Source organism: Rhinolophus sinicus, linkage group LG10 (assembly GCF_036562045.2).
Source record: "Rhinolophus sinicus isolate RSC01 linkage group LG10, ASM3656204v1, whole genome shotgun sequence".
Taxonomy (NCBI): Eukaryota; Metazoa; Chordata; class Mammalia; order Chiroptera; family Rhinolophidae; genus Rhinolophus; species Rhinolophus sinicus.
The window spans coordinates 8764251-8790179 of record NC_133759.1 but is presented as its reverse complement, the minus strand read 5'-3'; the positions used below and the strand labels follow the sequence as shown (position 1 = coordinate 8790179).

At 44.8% G+C, this 25929-nt stretch overlaps 1 protein-coding gene across 1 annotated transcript; it reads right to left on the bottom strand.

Moving 5' to 3' along the window:
• Window positions 1–19415: 19415 nt before the first annotated feature.
• Window positions 19416–25721, bottom strand: CCR1 (C-C motif chemokine receptor 1). The gene is made up of 2 exons (XM_019724043.2): window positions 25444–25721; window positions 19416–21869 (listed from the first exon to the last, which is right to left on the bottom strand). Exon 2 carries the CDS (start codon window positions 21801–21803, stop codon window positions 20754–20756), a length of 1050 nt encoding a protein of 349 aa, XP_019579602.2. The 5' UTR covers window positions 21804–21869; window positions 25444–25721; the 3' UTR covers window positions 19416–20753.
• Window positions 25722–25929: the final 208 nt, after the last annotated feature.

Below are 25929 nucleotides of genomic sequence, written 5' to 3'. Positions count from 1 at the left end.
CTGTCTTTTCTTTCAGCCCCAAGATAAGGTTGCTCAGTGGGGCTTCCTGATGTACAGAAAGAAGGGCCACACTCCAGGATTAGGGGCCCAAGGGCAGAGAGACCCTAACTGGGGCTGGCAGCAGGTGTGACAGGAAGGTGAAGGGCGCTCAGCAGCCCCAGCCCTCACACAGAAATCCACCTGCCTAAAGAGAAGGTGTGATCTAAGAAAGGCTGAGGGCACTTCCAGGTGAAAATTGGCTGAAAAGAGAGACAGGGCAACTTGAGGGAAAGCAGGATCCCAGGGAGGGTCTGGATTGTAGGGACTGTTTCAGGGCGATCGGCAAAGTGTGAAATGGACTAGGGGAAGAATGTTACATTTCCTGATTTCCATCATTGTTCTGTGGCTACCTAAGAAAATGTACTTGTTCTTAGAAAATACACACGGAAGTATTTCGGAAGTATTCGGGAACATGATGCCTGCAATTTACGCTCCAATGGTCGGGAAAATAATCCGTATATTAAACATGGATGGGAGGAGACTGATAACACAAAAGGGGGCAACATAATAGCAATTGGTGAATCTGGGTAAAATGTTCTTTTCACCGTGAGTTCTTTGAACTCTTTTTTTTTTTTTTTTTCCATATTTTTCATTTTTTAAAAAAATTTATTGGGGTGACAATTGTTAGTAAAATTACATAGATTTCAGGTGTACAATTCTGTATTACATCATCTATAAATCCCATTGTGTGTTCACCACCCAGAGTCACCATATATTTGATACCCCTTACCCTCATCTCCCACCCCCCACCCCCTTTACCCTCTGGTAACCACTAAACTATTATCTGTGTCTATGAGTTTCTGTTTCTCATTTGTTTGTCTTGTTCTTTTGTTGTTTTTGGTTTATATAAACCAAAAACAACAAAAGAATCTTTGAACTCTTCTTGAAATGTTTGTGTAAATTTGAAATTTCATCAAATTTAAAACTTAAAGGCAAGGCTCAGGGTTGGATTCTGTTTATGGGTGGAACTTAAACTCAGGGTGAGAATAAACTAAACTTATGGGAGCAACAGAACCAACACTGGGTTTTGTTTTGTTTTGTTTTTAAATCATCCCCTGTGGAAGGCTGATTTAAATGCAACCTGCAAATGTTATAATTACGGACTGGTAACGTACTTTTGCTTATGCTATCATTTTAACAGTTTACTTTATATATTCATTTTTGACCAGAGGCTTCCAGAATGAAGACCACCTGGAAAGAATTTGTTTTTGAGTGTCTCTGTTATGTGCAAATTTATGGCAGCAAGGGGAATCACATTGCTTCTAGAGAGGGTGACTTGGTGCATATGCTTCCTGTGGTCTGATGAAAGCAGCCCCTCCTGGGACTTGGTACATGAGCTTTAGGGAGGGGAAACCCCTGTCACAGGGGAGCCAAAAGCCCTTGGGAGGAGAAGAACTGAAGATATTCAGAGTTGAGAAAATCTGGCCGAGTGGCAGGAAAAAACAAGGGCTCCCAGAACAAGGCAGACTCAGCAGGGGAAGGAGGTCTGAGCTTAAAGGAAAAGCCTAAGGCTTTGGTGGGTATGTAGGGCGTGGTGATCCTGGAGTACCTTGCAGCTCAGACCGGCAGGCCTCCTGGCCAGCTATGGCTTGGTGTCATGCCTTGGGAACCATGTCTGAGCATGTGTGAGCTGAAGGAGCTACGTTCTGGGAGGCCAGTGTGTGACACCTCTACAGTGGTCTGGAGGGAGCCAGAGCAGTGAGGGCATCGCCTCATGAGCAGGCCAGGGTCCCTGGGGCTGAGCCAGTCCAGGCTTCAACAGTGTGGTGTCTCTAGAACAGTGCTGTGGTGGCCAGCATGGCCCCTTCAGTTCTCTCCCAGCCTCTGTTTGGAAGAAGGACTAAGGCCTTTTAAGCCCTCAGAGTTCTTACATAATTCCAGGGGGAGGCCTCGGAAAGGATACACTGTGTCTGAGTCTTCCTAAACTATTACTTGGTGAAATAAAAGAGGATATTTTACGTCAGGTGGTGGGTAATCTCCAAAGTGGTACCCTCAGATCCTCTTTTTCTGCACGCATTAAGGGACGGAGTGTATGTCCCCTCCCCTGTGAGCTGGCTCTGTGACTGCTTTGACCAGATGTGGTGGAACTTATGAGACCAGGTTATCTTGAGATCTGGCAGCTTCTGTTTTCTTCCTCCTGGAACATTCATTCTGTTGGTTGCTGCCTCTTGAAATGTGGTGGCCTGCCCTGAGAAGCCCACAGGGTCACACAGAGAGGTCATGTGGAGGGGAACTGAGCTCCTGGACGGCAGCTGGCCCCAATTTGAAACTTCCAGCCACCCCAGCCAATGCCACACAAACTAGAAGAACCCCTCAGCCACCCACAGAATCATGACAGATAATAGTTTTGTTTTTTTAAGGCACCAAGTCTTAGGATTTTTTTTTTTTTTCTCCAATGTGGCAAAGGACTATCAACACATAGCATAAGGTGGTCAGGGAGTGTAAGGAAGTCAAATTGATTAGGTTATGTAATCGCTGCTTAAGGCTTGGCTGACTAAGCCTGAACCCCGCAAGGACTCAGGACGTCCCCAATCACTGGTCTGCTCTCCACAGCTTCCTCAGAGATAACCAGTGCTGGGTCAATGGCAACCTGTTGTAAATGGAGAAACTGAGGCCCAGGGAGGGAAAAATGACCTGCTCAGGTCACACAGCTGATGTTAAAGCTGGACTGCGGACCAGGGCTTCCCAAATCCCCCTTTCTTTTCTCCACTGTCTTAATTAGACACATGAGCTTTCATTGTTTTCCAGGTGCCACGTACTCCATATGCAGTAGCTCTTTGAACCCTCCCTGAGGCTCTGCACCCCCTGTCGTCAGTGGTCAATACCCACCTCCCAGACGAGGAAACCAAGGCGGAGAGAAGGTGAAGTGTTGCCCAGGGTCACATAGCTAAGAAAAGTGGGGCCGGAATCTGAACTCAGGGTTCATGAAAGGGGCACAAGTGTCAAGGGCACCCTCCCCTGTCTTTTTTCTATGTCAGATGGTGTAGGGAGCCGGAGCATTAAGGGTTAAGAAAATGTAACTTCAAGCAGAGTTTGGGAGGATTACTAAGGGGAACTCCGATAAGCATGAAGAACAAACAGACACCTGCTACCCTGGGAATGGGAAAATATCAAAAGGTCTAAGAACAGTCAGGGCCAAACTTTGAGAAAACATAACTAATCTGTACTTGCTGCCTTAGCTGCTTTATGTAACCTTCTTGTTTTTGTGTGTATAAAAGAAAGCTGAAAAATAAAGTAGGCGCTGCAGTCTAATTAGAACTGCTCGCCCTCCCGATCCCATCTTTGTCTCTTGTCTATTTTTTTCTCAATCCTCACTCCCCACTTCAGGAACCGTTCGTCTCGTAGGCAGGCTCCGACAAGATGGGTTCAGAATTCTGGTTTTAGTTTGACTTTCACAGCACACCTTTGGAAAAGGGAGGCTTATCCACAGCCTCACCTTCCTGGCTGTGGCATTTACAAATTATGTGAACTTGGGTCCCTGCCCCGTGACAGGACAACACTCCTCGCTCTGCCTTTCCTGCCTGGCCCTGTGGGGAGATGCCCTGGGAGAGCAGGCTGTGACATAATCGCGTGCTTATCAGTGAACATGACCACACAGTAACACGATGAGGTACCTCCCGGATGCCACCTCATAACTTGCGTTTAATTGCATTGGTTTTAAGGCAAGATTTTAGCAAAGGGCTCCTTCTGTTTTTCTCGTCTTCTGCTTTTTAAATTGTGAACACAGCACGTTTCGAAGAGCATGTGTCCTCTGCTGTGCTGAAAATCCTAGTGGAGAGTGTGGTTTGAAAATGCGTGTGTTTGCCGGGCACTCTGATGCCCAGCCTCTCAGCAGTGTCCCTGAGAGGAGGGAGGGGAAGATGGTTCCACCATCCTGACTGACTGGCTCCTGTCCACTGTGCACCGGCTGCTCCCTGGGCTGCTCAGACAACCTCAGGCAGCCTAGAAGAGGAGCAGTCCCCACACACCGTGGCTTCCAGGCTGGTGGGCTTCTCAGACCACCCAGCAATACTTGGGAGTTTCCCCATTCTGTGCCACGTGTATTTCAAACCTTCTCACGCTAGAATTCTCTGACCAACCCCCCCCACCCCTCCGCTATCAGCAGATGACTTCATCACTGTTTCACCAAGAAAACAGGTCATCAGGATAAGACACCCTTAACTTCTTGCTAGAAATCCTCCCAAGTCACCTGCACTTTCTCCTTCCTAGCCCCCTTCTCAGCACCCATTCCTGATCCCTTCTGCAAAGGCGGGGCTCCATCAGCTTCACCCCCCATCCTCCATCTCTCCTTCTCTGTAGCTCAAGCCTTCCCCGTTTGATAAACTCTTTCCCTGATCGCTCCAGCTGAGGCCCATCTCTGCCTTCCTCTTCACAGTGAAACTTAAAGCCATCTGCTCCTCAACCCCCTCCCATCTGCCACCTGCCTTCCCTGCTCCTCTAAAGCTCATCCCCCCAGTCACTTGTCAAACCCTCTGGGGGCTCAAAAGGCTGCCCTTGTCCATCTAAGCTGCTCAGCTCACAGGGCACCTTGACTACCATTTGTTTCCTGAAATATTCTATGTTCTCACTTTCTAGAAAACAATCCTCTCTTCGTTTTCCTCCTCTCTGACTACTGGTTTCAGTCTTTCCTTTGCCTGTTTTGCTTTGGTGTCTGGCCCTTTTGTCTTTGTACTTGTCACACTTTCTTGGAACGGGCTGGGTGGGAGTCATAGGAAGCAGTGGGGACTGGAGTAGCCTGGGAGCATGTGTCCCATGGACAGGTGGCAGCGGACTCAGGACTAGCGGATGACCGCCAAGAGTGGGGTCAGCCAGAGGGCAAATATCAGAGGCGTTGTGATCACGGCACCCCCCAAGTTCAAGACTCATGTGCTAACTGGGAAAGGTCCAAACCTTGGGGCTTACAAGGCTTCTGGTGGTCTCCCACCCCTCCTGTCTCCCCCCCACACCCCCCTGACTTGCCAGTCTCCTTCCTTTCCTTTCTCAGCCCACCCACTCTATGCTCCTGTCTTTCTGGGCAACTTTCAGTTCCTAAAACGAGCCAAGCTCCCTCTCACTTCCAAGTCTTTGCATCTGCTGACCCGGCACAGCCTTCCCTCCACCCCACCGACTGCCACATTCTTCTAAAACACCTCACTTAGAGATCACTCTTTTAAAACTCCTTCCCAGATGTGCCCAACTCCAGCTGGCTGGTGCCCCATCCTGCTTCCTCGCTCTCTTTTTAATGGAACAACTTCATTAATCTTTCATTCACATGCCATGTAATTCACCCACATGGAGTGTAAAATCAGTGCTTTCACAGAGTTATGTATTCACGGTACATTCAGTGCCTCCATCACTACAATCAATTTTAGAATGCTCTCATCATCCCAAAGAGAAGTCCTGAGTCTATTAGTAGTCACTGCCCATTTCCCACCAACAACCTTCATCCCCACCCCAGCCTGGTGACACCACTAATCAACTTTCTGTTTCTATAGGCTGAATTATTCTGGACATTTAGTATAAATGGGGTTATACCCATGTAATAAGTGGTTTTTGTGACTCACTTCTTTCATTTAGTACAGTAGTTTTAAGGTTCCTCCATGTATCAGTACTTCATTTTTTATTGCCAAATAATGTTTCATTGTATGGATATACCACCTTTTATTTATCCATTCATCATCTGATGGTTATTTAAGTTGGGTTGCTTCTGCATTTTAGCTATTTGAATAACGCTGCTATAAACATTCATGTGGACATACGTTTTCATTTATCTTGGGTATATACCCAGGAGTGGAATTGTTAGGTCACGTAACTCTGTGTTTAAACTTTTGAGAAATTACCACATCGTTTTCCAAAGTGGCTACACCATTTTACATTCCCAACAGAAGGGTATGAGGGTTCCATTTTTTCCATATGCTTGTCAACACTCGTGATTGTCTTTAATTATAGCCATCCTAGGTGGTGTGAAGTCATATCTCATTATGGTCTTGATTTGTATTTCCCTTGTCGTTTATATATCTCCTTTGGAGAAGTATCTGTTTAGGTCCTTTGTTCATTTTTAACTTGGCTTATTTATTTTTTATTATGAGTTGTGAGATTTCTTTATGTATTCTAGATACGAGACTCTTATCAGGTATGTGATTTGCAAATATGGTCTCCCTTGCTCTGGATTTTCTTTTTACTTTCTTAATATTATCCTTTGAAGCAAGAACATTTTTAATTTTGCTAAAGTCCAATTGATCTATTTTGGATTTTTTGCAGGTTGGACTTACAGTGTCCTAGTTTAGAAGGCTCAGCTGTGCCAAGGTTGACACACGCTGACCATGTTCAAGGTTGAGCAAGGACACTGGTGTGTGGCTGGGACAGTGTGTGAAGGGAGAGTGGGAAGTCCTCAGCTCCCAGAAGAAGGGTTAGGACCGCGTTCTCTACCCTGATGAGATGGGGCACCGCTGAAGGCGAGTGATTTGGGCTGACTTCTGTTTTTTCTGGATCCTCTGGCTGCCATTCTGTGGGGGACAGACTTCAGGGAGAGAAGAAGCAGCACAGGAAGACTGGCTGTGTTTCTGAAGGGAGGGCGGGGTACTCAGATGAGGGCTGAAGCCATGAAGGTGGTGAGAAGTGGTTGATTTTCTTTTGAAACAAAAGCCTTAAAGAAGGTACGTCCATGCCTGAAGCTTCCACACGCAGACCCTTGCCCAGGGCATAAAGTGCCTCAGAACCTTGCACCTAGTTCAACAAGACAAACTTTGGACGAGTGAGATGTGGACAAGCTGGAAAAGGAGTCAAAATGCAAGGGACCCAGTCCCAGGTCAGCCACTTTGCATGACCTTAGGCAAGTCACAGCCTTTCTGGATTGTACTTTCAATCCCTTCTTAAAATCAAAGATGGAACAATATCTGTCCTGTTGATGCAGGTTATTATGAGGGTCAGATAGGATTATGACTTTCAGAGCCCTCTTCCATTCATTAAGCACCTTGCTTGGTGGGTACCATCAGGATCAACCTGTGGGGAGGACGGAGAACATCTGGACCACTGGACAGAACCACCTGCACTTCACTAGGGCTGCCTCCCTTATGCTGCCATGGAGACTGAGCCTCTGGGAACCTCTCCCACGGGCTGACCCCAGTGCCGCTACCTCCTGGGCTAGCTCTCTGCTTGTTGGTAGAGGGGGCACTAGAGGCCTCCTCCTCAGATGGCTGCTGTGTCTGCCCCTTGCCATGGCTTTAACATATGGGTTACCAAGCACTTGCCAGATACCGTGATACACACAGATGGGGAGGACATGTGGTCCCTGTAAGCACAGCGCTTAGTGGAGGATGCACACACACAAACATGAACTTATACGCACTCACACACATGTGCACACAAAGATTCACACAAATGAACACTCACTCATCATAAAAGCATGCATATATCCATATATTTATACACATATATATACCAATACGCATATATACTCACACACGAATACACACTTACACACAAATACTCATACACTCACACAGCCTACATTTACTCATACAATCACGAAAACTGACACAAGTACAGCTACGCACATACATACATTCACATCCATATATAGACTCGCACACCTTACAACAAGGTCAATAAGAACCAATCATATGATATTTGTTGGAAAGTTGATTGCAAAGATCTGATTATCTCTAGGAGCTTAGAAAACAAATGGATTCTACACGTCCTTCCTCCCTCTTCCAACACTGGGAAGAATCAAAGGAATTCTATGAATTTCCCCTGAGTTAAATTAACAACCAGTTTGGGGACACATACAACTATTATCATACATATAAGCCAACAGCCCTTTCATAGAAAATAGCTGGTCAACTCCTCTAGATATGGGTAGTTAGAAATAAGGTCTCAGTTCTTTTTCCAGATACCCCTCTTTTCTCAACATCTGTTATCTAGTTCACAGATCTCAGGCTAGAGATTGGCTGACCCAGGACAAGGGCACACTCTTTCTGTGAATTTATAGAAAAAAAGCAGGTTCCCAGATACTAGAAGAATGCAAAGGGGGCTGGATGACCTTCTGTTACCCTATTGCAGGGGCACTTCCACACTGGAAATGACCTTCCGAAGAGTCTTTCAACGTTCAAAAGGGTCAAATGTGGAACTGAAAGTCATGAGTGAGTTTTGACCCCAGTTTTGCAACATCTAGCTCAATGATTATCAAGAAATTATTGAAATAAATTTTCAAATATTGAAACAATAGATGCCATAAGGACATCTTGAGATCAAGTGTCTGGATGGGAAAGCAGTAAAGCGATGGATGGTGATTGGATAACCAGCTTCAGGAAAGATGGCAACGGTGACCATGGTGGCTATATTAGTTCCCGGTCACTGATGTATCAAATTAGCACAAATTTAGTGGTTTGGGACAACACTAATTTATTCCCTTGCAGTTATGGAGGACAGAGGCTAAAATCAAGGTGCTGGCAGACCTGGTTTCTCCTGGAGGCTCCAGAGGACAATCTGTTCTTTATCTCTTTCAATATCTCTTGGCTGATGTACTCCTTGGCTTGTGACCCCATCACTCCAATCTCTGCTTTTGTTGTCACATTGCCTTTCCTTCTTCAGTAGGCAAATCTCCCTCTGTCTCCTTCTTATATACTTGTGACTACCTTTAGGGCCCACCAGGAAAATCTCCCTAGGTCAAGATCCTTAATTTAATCACACATGTCAAGTCCTTTTGGCTATATAAACTCACAGGTTCCAGGGATTAGGGCCTGGATATCTTTGGGGACCGTTATTCAGCTACCACAGTATCTTTATCAGAGCTCGCTTTCATTTATTTTATTTCCCCCATCTCATCTCTGCTTTCCCTGCCAGCTTTATTGAGAAATTATTGACATGTAGCGTTAAGTTTAACGTGTACAACTGATGATTTGATGAGTATATATTGTGAAATGATGACCACAATAAGGTTAGTTGACACATCCATCACCTCACATGACCATTTTTGTGTGTGTGGTGATAACACTTAAGATTTACTCTCTTAACAACCTTCATATATATAATACAGTACTGTTATCATAGTCATAGTTACAATGGTGTACATTTGATCCCCAGAACTTACTCATCTTATAGCTAGAAACCTGTACCTTTGACAAACATGTCTCTATTTCTCCCAACCCCAGGTCCCTGGTTCTCTCTCTCTCTCTCTCTCTCTCTCTCTCTCTCTCCCTTTCTCCCTTTCTCTCTTCCCCTCCCACCCTCTCTATCTATCTCTATCTATATTTATATCTGTATCTATCACATTTTCTTTATCCATTCACATCAAAAGACACTTCAGGGTTTCCATGTCTTGGCTATTATGAATAATACTGCAATAAACATGGGGGTGTAAATATCTTTTAAGACAGTGATTTCATTTTCTCTAGATGTATATCCAGAAGTGGGATTGCTCAATCATATGGTAGTTCTATTTTTAATTTTTTGAGAAAACTCCATCCTGTTTTCCACAGTAGGTGCACCAATTTACAATCCAGCCAATAATGCACAAGGGTTCCCTTTTCTCTGCAGCCTCACCAACACTTGTCTCGTCTTTTTGATTATGGCCATGCTAACAGGTGTGAGGTGATATCTCATCGTGGTTTTGACCTGTATTTCCTTGATGTTTAGTGATGTCAAGCATCTTTTCATGCACATGTTGGCCATTTGTATGTCTTCTTTGGAAAAATGTCTATACAAATCCTTTGCCTATTTTTTAATTAAAGTACAGTTGGTACACAATATTATATTAGTTTCAGGTATACAATATAATGATTTTACATTAATACACCTTATAATGTGATCACTACATTAAATCTAGTAATTATCTGTCACCATGCAAAGTTATCACAATATTATTAACTATATTTTAATAGGATTTTAAAAATTATTTTATTTTGTTATTTAATTGCATGAGTTCCTTATATAGTTTCGGTATTAACCCTTAATTGGATAGATGGTTTGCAAGTATTTTTTCCCATTCAGTAGACTGCCTTTTCAATTTGCTGATTGGTTTTTTGCTTGCAGAAGCTTTTTAGTTAGATGTAGTTCCACTCATTGATTTGTGCTTTTGTTGCTCTTGCGCTTCTTGTGTCATATCCAAAAAACTGTTACCAAGACCAATGTCAAGGAGCTTTTTCTCTATGTTTTCTTCAAGTAGTTTAAGAGTTTCAGGTCTTACATTTAAGTCTTTAATCCACTTTGAGTTAATTTTTGTGAATTGTGTAAGGTAGAAGTCCAATTCTATTCTTTTGCACGTGACTATCCAGTTTTTTCCAACACTATTGAAGAGACTATCCTTTCTCCATTGAGTATTCTTGGATCCCTTGTAAAATATTAGTTGACTATGTATGTGTGGGTTTATTTCTAGTGTCACAATTCTGTTCCATTGGCCTATGTTTTTGAATTTATGCCAATACCATACTGTTTTAATTACTATAGCTCTGTAATTAAGTTTGAAATCAGGAATTCTTTCTCAGGATTGCTTTGGCTATTCAGAGTCTTTTTTGTTTCCATACAAGTTTTAGGATTTTTTTTTCTGTTTCTGTGAACAATGCCATTGAAATTTTGATAGGGATTGCCTTGAATCTATAGGTGGTTTTGGGTAAGGTGCACATGTTGACAATATTAATTATTTGGATCCATGCACACAGGATATCTTTCCATTTATTTGTGTCATCAATTTCTCTCATCAATGTCTTATAATTTCCAATGTATAGCTCTTTCATCTCTTTGGTTAAATTTATTCCTAAGTATTTTATTCTTTTTGATGCTATTGTAAATGAGATTGTTTACTTCGTTTTTAGATTTTTCTTTGTTAATGTATAGAAATTGCATGAGTTAATTTTTGTAGTTGATTTTGTATCCTGCAACTTTACTAAATTTGTTTATTAGTTTTAATGTTTTTTTTAAAGGCATCTTTATGATTTTCTATATATAAGATCATATCATCTGCAGAGACAATTTTACTTCTTCCTGTATGATTTGGATGCTTTTTATTTATTTTTTTCTTGCTTAATTCCTCTGGCTAGAATTTTTAGTACTATATTGAATAGGAGTGGTCAGAGTGGTGACTTTATCTTGTTCCTGATCTTAGAGGGATAGCTTTCCACCTTTCACCTCTGAATATGATGTTAATTATGGGTTTGTCACATATGGCCTTTATTATGTTGAGGTATTTTCCTTCTATACTCAATGTGTTGAGAGTTTTTATCATGAAAGCATGTTGAATTTTGTCAAATGCTTTTTATGTATTTATTGAGATGATCATATGATTTTTATCTTTTATTCTATTAAAGAGGAGACATTTATTGATTTTCATATATTGAACCATTCTTGCATCCCAGGGATAAATCTCACTTGGTCATGGTATATGATACTTTTAATGTGCTGTTTCTAGTATTTTGTTACAAATTTTTGCATCAATATTCATTCGGGATATTGGTCTATAGTTTTCTTTTCTTGTAGTGTCCCTGTATGGCTTTGGTATCCAGGTAATGCTTACCTCATAAAATGAGTTTGAAAGTGTTCCTCTTCAGTTTTTGGGAAGACTTTGAGAATGATTTGTGTTAACTCTTTAAATCTTTGGTAGAATTCACCAGGGAAACCATTTGATCCTGGACTTTTCTTTGTTGGGAGGATTTTGATTACTGACTGATTCAATATCCTTACGTAATATTGGTCTGTTCAAGTTTTCCATCTAATTCTATCCTCTGTCGTCTCTATTATTGAGCCCAGTCAGCAAAGTTTATGTTTCAATTATTGTATTTTTCAGTTCTATAATTTCTATTTGGTTCTTTTAAAAAATAACTTCTATTTCTTTAATGAGATTTTAAAATTTCAAGAGAATTAATAATTTCTTGTTAAAACCTTTTAATGATGGATGCTTTAAAAATATTTATCAGATAATTCCAACATCTGACTCATCTCAGTGTTGGTGTATATTGTCTTTTCTCATTCAAGTTGTGATTTCTCTGTTTCTTGCTATCACAAATGATTTTTAAAAATTGTACTGTGAACATTTTGGATATTATTTTATTTAATCTCCTTCTCCTTCTTCTTTTTCTTAGCAAGCAGTCTCTGGGTTGAGGTATAGTGCAAGTGGCAGGTGGGTGTTTATGTTCACCTCAGGCCAGGCCTTGCCAATACCACCTTGCCCAAAGTCGAGCGCTGACTCACACTGCCTCTTTGCAGGGTTGTGGGTAGAAATTCAACTCCCTGCTGGGTCTTCCTGACACCTTGGGTCTTGGTGATACCTTCTGAGCAGAAGTGCGTTGTCATAAATAGTCTCTGCCTCCCTTGAGCAGAGGTGTGAGCTCTGCTCCTTGCTGGGTCCCCCTGCCACTGGGAGAGGCTGGATGTTAAGTGGCTAACCCTACCTCACACCCTCTCATTCTGTCTCATTGAGGCCAATGTGGGTGGAGTCTCAGTTCCCAATTGGGACCCCACTGATACCAAGAGGTGGGGAAACCAGAGTGCCTACTAGCTCCGCTTCATGCCATCTTGGTCAGGCTCTTTACTGCAGGGGGATTGAGGAAGTTGAGCTCCCCACTGGGCCCCGCTGACGTCAGGCGTGGGGGGAAAAAGGAGCACTTACTAGCCCTGATTTGCATTTCTTTGTTCAGTGTCAGTGCTGGGTAGGGATGGAGGCTCAGCCCTCCGCTGGGCCCTGTTGACCCTGGCAGGGGATTGGAGCACCACTTGCTTCCTCCAAGCAGGGTGTGGTAGCTCAGGACCCTGCTCAGCCCCCCTCAAGCACACGCAGTGGGGAAACGGAGCAGAGTCTGCTGCTGGGAGGGGGATAGAGGATTAGAATTTTCTAGGGGCACTGTCATCCTTGGGCAGGGGACTTGGAGGAGCACCGCTACCCACTTCCAGGGGTGTGGGGCTGGGTGGGGTGGAAGGCAGCTCCCTCGTTGGCCCCACTGAAACTACGTGTGTGTGTGGGGGGGGGAGGCAGGGAGAAGTGGGGTGATTTTTCTGTTGGTTTTGATAGGCATTGCCACAAAGACCATCTGTGGTTAGGCCACCCTTTTCTTAGGCTTTTGGCTAGGATGAATGGTTATTGTTGGAGAATTTTTTTTTTTTAATAGCTGTGCCTATTGGCAGTTGGGTTGGAGGATTCTCTAGCACCATGTCCAGGGTACATGGACGGTAGTAAGGACACCCAGGATTTCACTGCCATGTCATTCCTCAGGTCCCAAGGCTCCTGGGCAGTCTACCTTCCCCCAAACTTGCCGAATCTTCCTACGTTTTGTTGTGTTCTGAAAAGGATTTTATTTGTTATAAAAGGGAGGACCTCGGAGAAATGGGGCTACTCCACCTTGGCTGCAACCGGAAGTCATAATTCATAACATTTAATACTTAAAGGGACATTGGAGATCACCTATGGAATTTACAAACTTTACATGTCATCTAGTACAACTCAAGATAAGAAACATGTGGACTAGAGAGAAAGGGCTTCTCTGAGCTCGCACAGCCGTCTTCCAAAGTTGCTCACTAGCGGGGAACATTTGGCACGGGTGGCACCTGAAGGAATTCTGGAGGCAACATCTACAAGCCTTCTTATCCCTTTTCCTGCACCCAAGGACATCAAGTGCTCTGATGCCTGTTTGCCAGGCCGTGCCGACTCCTTCCGGGAGCCCTGAAGCTCCCTGCCCCTTTACCTCCTCATTAAACACAGAATCCTCCCTGTCTGCCAGGGCACCCTGAGAATAATCAGAGGCCATCCATTCTGGCCTGCTCATATTCCGGATACCTCAGTCACCCCTTCAGATGGGAGCTGTTTCCTTGCCTCAGTGGTCTTTTTCAGGTTAACTAAATCTTTTTGGCCTGGGCATGCCTGGGAGTCATGTCTCCCTGGTGAAACCATAAACGATGACTGACCGGTGTGGAAGCCCAGCCCCCTTGCCCACAGGATCAGGCTGGAGTTGGGTCTTTGTCTGAGTTTACTCCTCTCCCTGTCCAGCTTCCCTGCATCTCTTTCCAATTTCTCCTAGGAATGCTTCCTTAATAAACCACATGTGCAAGAAGAACAACCAAGCAAGCCCATCAGGTAATCCATCTTCCCGGTCCCCAGGCTGTTCAGTGTTTTCTCTCCCTGTGAACCTCCTAGGGACACCCCTCTTCTCAGTCCCTCCAGGTGCATTCCACAATGGATGATCCATGACAAACAAAGTCATCCACACTGGTCTCTAGTCCTAGCTGCACAGAATCCCCAGGGGGACTTTTTAAAAAGGCAGGTGCCCAGGCTCCTACTGCCCCGAGATGCCCAGTTGGGTCAGACAGAGCCTGGACAACCATGCTTTCTACATGTTCTCCAAGGTGATTCTCATGTGCAGCCAGGGTCCAGACCACTCCATGCTTTGAAGCATACTGGGAATACCAGGGGATGGTTAAAAATACTCTGGATGTACTGGTAAGCAAAAAAAAAAAAAAAGCGCAATAGAACAATCACATATACAATATAATTATTACAAACAATTGGAACAATGGGCACCAAAAGAAATAAGATCCTTTCTTCTGTCAGTTCTTTTCTATATATTTCAAAATTTCTTCAGTGAGAAGGCACACACACACATGCACACGTATACATAAACAACTTTACTGAAGTTTGTTTTACATATCATAAAGTTCACCCATTTCACGTGTACAAGTTTTTAATAAGTTTACTCAGGGGTGTCATAAAAAAGCACCCAGCCCTGATTTGTAGCATTGCCAAGTACCCTGGTGTAAGTAATCCAACCATGTCCCATTTCCAAGTACCACTGTTACATGATTTATCATGGAGTTGGGAAGAGATCACACAAAGGGGTCTTGTGAAGCTATGAGCTGGCTGCAGCTCATCTATTTAAGTAATGCCCTGGGGCTTTTTGTTGTTTGTTTGCTTCTTGTTTGTCCCCCTTTACCTTCAATATACAAAAGGTGTCCCCAACAGGGGGAAGGTGCGGTCTATTTTATTCACTTCTATAAATGAGCGCCAGCCCTACAGGGAGTGCCTAGTGGCCTCATACTGAGCACAGCTGTGAGCAACGTCCTTGCAGCCTGTCTGTGGTCACATTTAGTAATGCCATGTTTGCTTTCAGGACATCTCCCACCCTGACTTCCTGGTGAAAATAAAGAAAATCAAGTGTTGACAAAAACGGAAGTACAAAGCTGCTTGAACTTCTGCAATTTTGCAGACACGTATTCAAAATTTAAGTTATGGGGTAACTTCTTTTTTCTTTTCTCCTTCTTAGGAACCAAATACTAAATTGAGCAAATGCTTGCAGTGCTAAACCGTTGTCCTGACAGACACCAGGTGATGTCAAGTGTGAATGGCCACAATGAGTCAGCTTCCTGAAGGTGTCTTGGGCATCAAAGTAACGCAATGAAATCACTAAGGTGTGACACTGTTTCAAAGAAAAGGCACCAAACCTTCCTTTTCAGGAAAACTTTGTAAGAAGTATAAATAAAACAAGAGGGCCTGCTGTAAGACAGAGGCTTTGCATAGATAGTTTTTAACTCCCCATTTGCAGCTATGGAAATCCACACAGTTTTAGCCATGTTGTTACAAGGCGCAAAGAGGCAGCGGCCTGGACTACTGGGGAGATTAAGCAGTAAGAGAGTGGGCCCTGAGCAGTGAGGCGACGAGAGGGTTCTGAGCAATTACCACAACCGGCAAGGCCTTTATCCCAAGTCTTTATAACTACCATTATTTTAACTCTGCTTTTCTAGATATAGAAAAAGTGAAGCTCAGGGGTATGTTACCCAGGGTCTCCTGGCATATAAACACCTGTTTTACAAAGCCTGAGCTCAAAATGTACACCGTGAGCCACTCACTTTGAGTTTGTGGTGCTTCCTGCTCCAGCCCACGTCCCAGCTCATCACCCCCATTCCCCCGTCTCCCCTGCACACTACGGAAAGCCTACCAAACATTCTGTGGTTCCCAGAGGGTGTCGTGCTTCTGGGTCTTCATTCACACCACACTCTCATCCTGGAATGCTCATCCCAATTTGCTCCTTTAAGAAACAACTGCTCTTGCGGGGTGGGAGATGAAGGTAAGGGGGATCAAATATATGGTAATGGAAGGAGAACTGACTCTGGGTGATGAACACACAATGGGATTTATAGATGATGTGATACAGAATTGTACACCTGAAATCTATGTAATTTTACTAACAATTGTCACCCCAATAAATTTAATAAAATTAAAAAAGATTTTTAAAAAAGAAACAACTGCTCATCTTTTTCCTTTTGTTCCTCTCTCTCTTTCTTCAACTTTCCCTCCTCTCTTCCCTATCCTTCTTCATTTCTTTCTTTTCACTAAGAATAGTTTTTCTTATGATGTGCTCCTTTAAGACGCACTGAAAGAGTGTACAGAAGAGAATAAGCATCACCTTGTGGGGTGGCTTTGTCCAGTGTCAGTCTTGTGAACCTGGACTGACATTTCCCAGAATCCTTTGCCTGTAGGGATCCAGGTGAGTGTCCTCCAGGAGAGATGATTAGCATGTGATTTGCAAGAGTGAAGCAACAGCTATGGTGCTGTGCCCTGAAGGTGGAAGCAGGAGCCAGGCCCTGTGGGGGCTTCCACACGCTGCTGTCCACCTGCTGGCTCCCACAGCGATTGCAGCTTCCGCTGCTCCCAAATCCTGTTCCAGGTGCCCAAGTGCAGCTTCTGCAGGTCTCTCTCCACATGCTCGGTGCTCATGAGGCTAATTGTCCATGTGGGTTGCCGTTTGTACTAACAGGTTACATTTGTCCTTGCTGTTGTCCACATCTAGCTTTCTTCCCTGACTGTCCGGGCGGCTGACATAGAGAGACGGTCCGCTCAGCATTAGATGCTAGGTGACAGCCTGCACGGACTCACCCACCAGCACCCACAATTGCATACAATCCAGTTCCTAAGCAAATCCATACTCTAGAGGTGCCCAAACTTTCTCAGTGCCTGGCGCCCTTAACGTCTCCTTACTTTTTCCCTGAAGCCAATAGAAATGCCAAACGGTTCCACTTAGTAAGTGGTTAGAGCCAAACAACGTAAGTATTTTTGTTTATGGCTGTTATAAACAAAACATACAGCTGAAAGCACATGTAAATTGAAAGAAAAGTCACATTTGATTTTATTTTTAAATCATCAGTACCAATGGGGTATGTACACCTGTTGGGCACGGCCCCATTCTCCAGGCTTGGGATACATTGGACCCTGTCACCCTCAGTTACGGTTCCCCACTGCTTTGATCTCAACCCACTGAAAAACCCGGCTTTGCAAAGATATGACAACCTTGAAAGGAATGTCCTACAATCTAATATTGAAACTGTGAACTATCTTAAGCTTGCAGTTCTCAGGATGTCCAAGAAACTAAGGTATCAATGTACAGCCCTTGAAAACTAGAAATATTCCACGGCACCCCTGTGCATTTATTGTGGCCCCAGGGGTGCCTCAGCACACAGTTGGGGAACCCTCGCCTTCTCTCATGCCATTTCTCTGATCAAACCCTGACTGATACACACATAGTCCCATAGGAATTTGGGGTATATTCTGTTCCCATCTTTGGGTTCTGCCTATGTATGTATTATAAAGTATGAACCAGAGGAGTTCTATCTTTTTCTTTTTTTAAAATTTAACATTAACTATACAAGAGGTGATCACGCTAAGCAAAGTAAGTCAGACAGAAAAAGTTGAGAACCATATGACTTCACTCATATGTGGGACATAAAACTGAAAGCAACAAACGGACAAGACAAACAAAGAAAAACTCATCGACGTAGACAATAATTTAGTGGTTACCAAAGGGTAAAGGGGGGAGGGGGGAAGGTAGATGAGAGTAAAGGGGTCAAATATATGGCGACAGAAGGAGATCTGACTTTGGGTGGTGAATACACAATGCAATATGCAGACGTGTATTACAGAATTGTACACTTGAAACCTATATAATTTTATTAACCAAGGTCAACCCAATAAATTAAAAAATATATAATCAATGGTCAAAAAGATAATACAAGCATATTCGCATGTCAATAAAATTCTTTTTAAAATCATGGATATCTGTATCAGTTATTGAACTGATTCCCCAGTTATTGAACTTTCTAGTTGTATTCCATGTGCTATTCTGGCAACTTCTCCATAAGGATGAAATGGAGAAAACAGTAAGAACGACAGTCACAAGGAGCTGGGGTGTGAGCCCATCCATACAGGAGCAGGGCAGGGAGGTGACTGGAGGAAGGTAGTTGGGAAGGGCTGGGGTGTCCTGAGCATGTGCAGGAGGAATCAGGTCTCGTATCTGACAGTTTGGGAGAAAGATCACTCCACTTTCCTTGCTTTATTTCATTGAATCCCGCAAACAGCCTCATGGTGGTAGATACTAGTCTTATCCTCGCTTTATAAAGAAGTTGTAGGCTCAGAGAATCATTCATCCAACCAGCATTTACTGAATACTTCCTATGTGTCAATGTTTACTGAGGTTACATAAAACATGTAAAGCGCCATTGAACGTGTGCATGCGCATTTAGAAAACAATGCTGGAAGGACATGCCCTGAAATATTAATATGCTAAGAGAGGCTGCATCTGAGTAGGTGCATATGCTTCTATTTTCTTCTTCGCGCTTTTTACATGTTTCCAGTTTTCTACAATGAACATGTATTGCCTTTGTAGCAAGAGAATAAAAGTATTATTTCAAAAATGGAACTGGAAGGTATGATGAAACATTGCTCATTACGATATTGTTGTGGATCAAATTTTGTTTTTTGATGCCGTTTTATTTTACCAAAGTAGTGGACGAATGTTTCTTAATTCCATGTAACCTCTTTCTCTCCACTCTGTAGAGAGGGCTGGCAAGTTTACAACTGGAGAGCTGACATTCACCTTCACTGGCAAGGCCTACATTTGTCCACATTTTGCATGTGGAGGTATAAGCCCAATGCAGTGTGATGTCCTCTTCCCCAGATGAGTTTTCTAAACCTTCTTTGCACAAAGACAACTTGCAAACGTAGCCAGTCTCTGCCTAAAGGGGAGGGTGGCTTGATAAAAGCACATCTCTAGTGTCCAAAAAGAGAAAGGCCAGCCCAATGGTCAGTCACTGTGTTGTGAGGTGGGACACCCATCCCCTTAGGGTGCTTTCTGACTGATGCATTCCTTCTTCCCCTGGGCTGCCCTGGCACTACGGGCGCCATGGCAGCCCCACCCATCCCGCCCTGGCTCTGGTGGCATCCCCGTGTCTGTCCACCCCACTGAGCAGAGGTTTCTTTGAGAACAGAACTCCCTCTGGCACCTCTGTCTCCCAGGGCTTGCTTTGGATGGAGCAGGTCCTCAGTCACCATGCTGGATTGAACTGATTTGTGCAAGCAATAATGGGGAAATGGGTGGAGTAAACTAGAGTGTGTCCCAGCCAAGGAAATCAGTACCGACACCCAAAACGATGCTTTAAATGATTTATTGACCTGGAAATGTGATCAAAACATACTATGACTTACAAACGACGACAGTAGAAGAGTGAGTAGAGGTCCATCTTTATTCTAATCATAAATACACACAAGAGAGAAAATAACTAAAAGAAAATACATAAAAAATATACAGTGGTTGTCTTTGGGTAGTAAATGGGTAATGTTGATGTCTGGTTTTTTTCCCTTTTGTGTTTTTAAGCTTTTTTAGAAATAATTTTTGTTATTGGAGAAATGATTTTCAAGGAAATATAAGTCTGAGGAAAAAGGGAATAAAGACATGATAAATAGGTCTTTGGCGAGAGATAAAGTGTTAGAGACATTTTGGGTAAATAAGTTTCTTTGAGTTAAGGGCTCTCTCAACCTCCTACATCAAGGACAGTCCCCACCCCACCCTGCCGGGTAGACATTGTCCTGTCTCCTAGGCTCAAATACTATCAGCTTTCACATCAGGTCATTTTCCTGCTGCTGGGTCCAAGGTGGTAGCCAGCACTCTGATCCATAAAAACAGAAGGTTTGGATGGAGAACCAGAGGGAGAAATCAACCGTCTCCTTTGGCCCGTTCGTAATTTCTGCAATAAAGCTGTCAGAATTTACTACCATATCACTCAACTGACAGAGAAGGGACATTCTGAAAATATTCGGGAAGAAAGGAATGGTAATGGAAATAATGACTCCTTCCCCTCTATGGCTATTTCAAGAAGTTCAACGCATTATACACATGGTCAGTGTCTAGCCTACTGTTTGAATTGTTTGACTTCGGTGACTATAAAAATTCTCTCTAAGGGAAGTTCCACTGCCAACAGCAGTTTCCCAATCCTACTTCCCAAGAGGTTTCCAGTTCTTCCATCATGAGTTCTATGTCCCTCAGGGTTTCCAAGAGCCTAAAACCCACAGTGGGGCTGCGGTGGGTGGGTGGAGGCAGCTGCCGGCTCCTGATTGGCTCTGGGCTGGAAGTGAAGACAACCGTGGAAACCACTATTTCCAACTTCGTTGGTGGTGGGGGTAGAGATGGGAGATGCTCAGTGACTTTGTTTGCACATGTTAATGTTCACAAATCTGAAACCCTGTTTGGGCCAAGGCCCTTCATTGGCCCCCTTTGCCCCTGTTCACTCATTCATCTCCAGGGAAAAGTTCATAGAGTAGACTCAAGCCCCCGAGGTGATCTAGTCTGGACCACTTTTAAGCTCCCTCAGCCCTGTGCGGCGTCATTCCATGCTGTGTCAGTGGTCAGAATCTGGCCGGCAGAGCCAAGCTGCCTCGTCTCCAGCCGGCGTCTGGATCCTAGATCAAAATCCAGATCCAGAGGCCTGTGTCAGAACCCATTAGAGAGCTCATGCTCCCCCGTGGAGGGGGACACGGAGCTGGTCCTCTCCACCCTCTCTGTGGGGAGGAAAGGGAGCCATGCAACAAGGCGCAACTGGCACAAGTACTTGCGGAACCTCTCGCCGACAAAGACGTAGATGATGGGGTTCACGCAGCAGTGCGTGTAAGCGATCACCTCCGTCACTTGTATGGCCAGGTCCAGCTGCTTGCTCTGCTCACAGCCATGGGTCAAAATGACATCTTGGAAAGCAGACACAAACATAGTCAGGTTGTACGGGGTCCAAAAGAGAAAGAAGATGATCATGATGACAAAAATCAGACGGACGGCTTTGGCCTTCTTCTCGTTCGGCCGTCTGAGCAAAATCTGTATAATTCCTGTGTAGCAGACGATCATGACCGCCAGAGGTAAAATCAGCCCCAAGATGTTCAGTTTCAGAGCCTGGAACTGTTTCCACTGTCGGAGGCTTGTGTGAGGGAAATGAAGACTGCAGGTGAATTGAGTGAGCTCCCACTGGGTCTTGGAAAAGTAAAAGCCTGGGACGGCAGCCAAAATGGCCAGGACCCAGGTGATGGCGCTGGTGATGATCCCGAAGGTGACAGTCCGGGCCCTCAGGGCAAACACAGCATGGACGATGGCCAGGTACCTGTCGATGGTCAGCAGGATCATGAAAAAGATCTCGCTGAACAAGCCGATGTAGTAAAGCCCCGACAGCAGCTTGCACATGCCGTTCCCGAAAGACCAGTTGTCTTTCAGATTGTAGTCAATCCAGAAGGGCAGCGTGAAGAGGAAGAGCAGGTCGGAGATGGCCAGGTTGAGGAGGTAGATGCTGGTCATGCTCTTGAGCCTCTTGTGTTGCATGAGGACCAGGACCACCAGGGTATTGCCGACCAGGCCAACGATAAATACCAGGGAGTACAAGGGGGGCAACAGCTGAGCCCCGAAAGCCCTCAACTCGGTTTTCGTGCATGGGGTTGTGTCCTCCCCATAGTCATATTCTGTGGTCTCCACATAGGCCTGGCGGGTGGTTGAACTTTCCATCCTGGCTTCTCCCACCGCCAAGGAAAATGGTTTCCGGATTTACTTTGCTGTTAAAGGCAGTGTGCTCTGGACAACAAAGACAAGGCAGTGATTATATGTCTTCAAGCACTTGATAACTGTCTACTGAGCGCCTACTGTGTACCATGCCCTGGGACTCAATGTTGAGCAAGGAGGACCCAGGTTCTCTCTGCCCTCGTGGAAACCGTAGTCTTACAGGGGGTGTGGGCCATAAGCAAAGGGGTGCACAAATCATGAATTCAGTTACTTTGGCAATGAGAGCTGTGAAGGAAAAGTCCAGTGGATGGAGAGCCCAGACACAGGGACCTCACCACACTCTCCATAACCAATGCTTCCTTCCCTCATGCTTCCTGTGGACTTGGCTTTGGACTTGATGTTAAACAACCCTTTAGGGGTACCACTATTTCTCCCCATTTTAGAGGTGATGACACAGATGTTTGGAGTGGTTAGGACACATATCCGGTGAGAATGAGAGCTGGAGCTCAAGTCTGGGTGGGTATCACTCATGCCCATTCCTGAAACCACTCGGCTTTCCTGCCTCCAATCACAGAGCAGTAACTTTGCACTTTGGAGACACAGAAGGATGTGGGAAAGAAGACAGTCCTGGCCGAGAGTCAAAAACTAACCAGCGGATCTTCATGGCTTCTGGGGCTAAAAAGGTTCTCCGCCAGGGATAACATAGGGCACGGGGGCACATGAAAATGTGTGGGCATTTTTTCTTTGTTGATTGTCACAAAGACAGAGGATGCTACTGTCATTTGGTAGGCAGAGCCAAGCAGGTCGTACAGTGCAAAAATTATCCCGCCCAAATACCAGTAGTGCTGCCACAGTGAAATTCTAGGAGGCCAACCCCATCCCTTAGTAGAGGGCACTGAGGAGACCAGAGTGCACTCAGCCTGGCCCACATCACACGGCCCTGGAGTGGCACAGGTAGGTCTGTCTACTGGTAACTGTGCAGGCCTCCTGTGAGCCGTGAGAATTCAGAGGAAAACACAGGCTGGGCAGAGTGGGTGACCTGGTGAGAGAAGATGGAGGTCTGAGGAGGAAGAGCTCAAAACAGCCCCAAGCCATGAGGTATTTATTGCACAGCGACCAGGTAGAAGCCAGAATTCTGCTGAAATAACCACTTAAATATTTTTACCCAAGGTTGCCTTCACACAAACAAAAACAAATACAAACAAAAAATACTAGCTAGCTTGCCTTTGCAGGACTTCCCCTAGCCTCTGTTTTTTAGCAATCCTTTTCAATCCTTTCTGATAGCTTATTGAAGATGCGTCCCCAAAGGGAGCTTGGCTTTGGTGTAACCTACCAGCTGTGTGACCTTGCAGAAGTTAATCTACCTCTCTGAGCCTTGGTTTCTCATCTGTAATATGGGAAAGTAACACTTACCTTGCAGGGCTACTGTAAGGTAATGTATGAGAAAAACCACTCTGGCACTTACTGGGTCCTCGGTAAATATTAGGGGACCTCCTTCCCTGTAGTAACCCTTCCCTGAAGCCTGTCACCACCAAGAATGTCTCAAGCTCCAATCCTATTCTGACTAATGTACCCTGCCCCTATGCCCCCCCCATCAGGCCTCTCTGTAGTTAATCTAGAAAGTTAATTCTGCCTGACAATGATGGAAAAGACAGTCCCTCCCATGTGAACTGCACTTTCCAATTTTCAATATGTTGCCACCAATCTGAATTGATTTGACCTCAGCACCAATCAACAAAGTAGGTGGTGCCTTTATCATAATTCCCATCTTCAATCTGGAGTCTCTAGTGCTTTTTCTTCTACACTGCTTAATGAATGTTTCCTGCGTAGAAATTCACATTTCTGTAAAGGCCGTTGGAAATTAAGGCACCTGGGGTGGGGGGGTTATGGGGCACCCTGGCTAGAGACTGTTATTTCCTGCCAAGTCCATCCCCGGGGCTTACTCCTCCATCTCTGGACTTGCTTCTACCAGATCCACCCTGTATCTGAAGAAACCCAGGCTGGCAGTCACTAAGGAGGCCGTGGCAGCTTCTGATTTCTACTGCGGTGGTCAGTGCTGGCAACTCAGCTGGGCCGTCAGCACGTTGACAAGGGAAGGCAGGATTACAGTGAGAGCAACAAGCAGCTTGGAAGCATGAGCAGCACCTGTGCAAAGACTGAGCCAATAAGCCCAGTGGCGGGGGTGGGGGAGATTTTGGCAAAGGTGAAGGCACATCAGGTCATCCTATCAGGTGCCATTTGAACAGAGAGTCACCTCCATACCCCTGACCTCTAACTCCATTCACTGTTTTCCCCACTTGTTGGGCACCATGCAATAACTCTAGGGCACGCTGCTCCCAAAGGGAGATGGGCTGGGGTGGGACCTTGGAGGAGAAACCAAAGGATTATGTTGCCAGTCAACCTGCCAGCCCTGCTGTAGTCTGCTGCAAAAGTCTTCCCCAAGGTCACTGCACAGTGGCCAGCTCTGGCCCTGGAGCCTGGAATCTTCCAGTGCCAGCACCCTCTAGCCTGGGAGTTGGTGAAGTCTCTGAGCAGAGAGAAAGGGCTGTCTGTGATGGTAAAGACACCCAGGGATGGTGGTATACAGGAGCTGGCTTATGCTGGTTCATATGAACCAATCGTGTGCTTCTCTTCCCAACTCTGCATTCAGCATGTTGGTAGTTTGAAATCAACCATAGTGGGAACATTTACACACAGAAATTGGCAAAGATTAGATTAGGGCTCTTTTTTCAGGAAAGCCCGTTATGAAACATTTACCAGCCCATCAATGTCCCCTGGTCTGAATAGCCTAAGAGCTGCACTGCTGACCAGAGTGGGGACTAAAGCATCACTGAGTTCCACACAGGCTAGTGGCAAGCTATGTAAACTTCTGGGAGTTTCTAACTCTGAAAAACTGAGACCCTCTCGATTTTATGGAAAAACAGTTAAAATAGATACCTCCACGTCGCCCCCATGCCCCTCTATCTTCAGAACAAAATTCTATTGCCTCTTTGCTAGTAGAACAGAATGGATGCACCCAAAGAGGTCATCGGGAAGCTCCCTGCCTTCAGAGGGGTGGAATTCTACCTCCTCCAAACTCAGCCTGCAGTCTGATTTTGAAATCTAGTCTTCTTAAGAAATTGGTTTAGTATTAAATCATCCTCACATCTGCACAGGTTTTTCTAATTCGTATTTGCCTCTTGCCACAATGACTTCATATACCATGTGTGGTTTTCATTTACATGGGGAACATTTGGCAAGTAATATCCTCTTGAGTAGCTTTCCACAGACAAGGTCTCTTGTCCCTCAGTACTGGGCTGACTTTCTTAACCAGTCACCAACAACGGGTCATTCAAGAAAGCTTCCTTTTTTAAAGCAAAAATAAAAACCTATTTTACATTTGAGCACCCAGTCTTATAAATCCACCCATTCTCAGTATTGCCACACAGTTCGTTGCCTTATAGATGTATCAAAGGGCTATTTAGATATCCGCCCAGCCCTCGAAGAGCCCCCCACCTTTGAGGAGATAGACAGATAAAAATCATTAAGCCCCTGCAATGTGAAAAAAAAAAAAAAAAACTACACTCCTGCCTAACTGCATGCATACATTCAAATAAGAGTACCTTCCACAGAAAGCAACAAGACAGAAAAGACAAGTGCCACTTACTGTGGTGTCAAGGGACTGTGTCCACGAAGTATTTGTTTCAAGAGCTCTTAGAGTCTTTATGAATTCAAGGTTCAAGGTCCTGATAGAGTAGGAAGAACTCAGTTTCCTGTGTGATGATGGAGATAGGACTCCGGGGTTCTCAGTCATTCAGAATGACACAAAGGGGACACAGTCCTTCTTTTTGAATGGTTAGGTGTCCATGAATGGCCTCAACACCCACCAGTGGTCAGTTCCTGGAAGCTGAGTTTACTCTAAGGATTTTCTCTGGTCACTCCACTGCACTTCTCCTTGGCCAGCTCTGTCTTAAGGGGGTTGGGCAGGGTGGGGTTGGTGGAGTTGATGGAGTAGGGTGGGTTACAAAGAAGTGTTCCGAGAGCTTTCGGAGCAACTGAAGGCTTGGAATGTGGTGTAAGGGTGGGGACAGGGGGTGGAGTTCTTGTGGTCAGTAAGTAGCTTTTTTCTTTCTTTCTTTCTTTTTTTTAAAGA

What these genes read in the sequence shown, in the direction of transcription:
- CCR1 (XM_019724043.2), bottom strand. Translation starts at nt 21,803, where the DNA reads ATGGAAAGTTCAACCACCCGCCAGGCCTATGTGGAGACCACAGAATAT.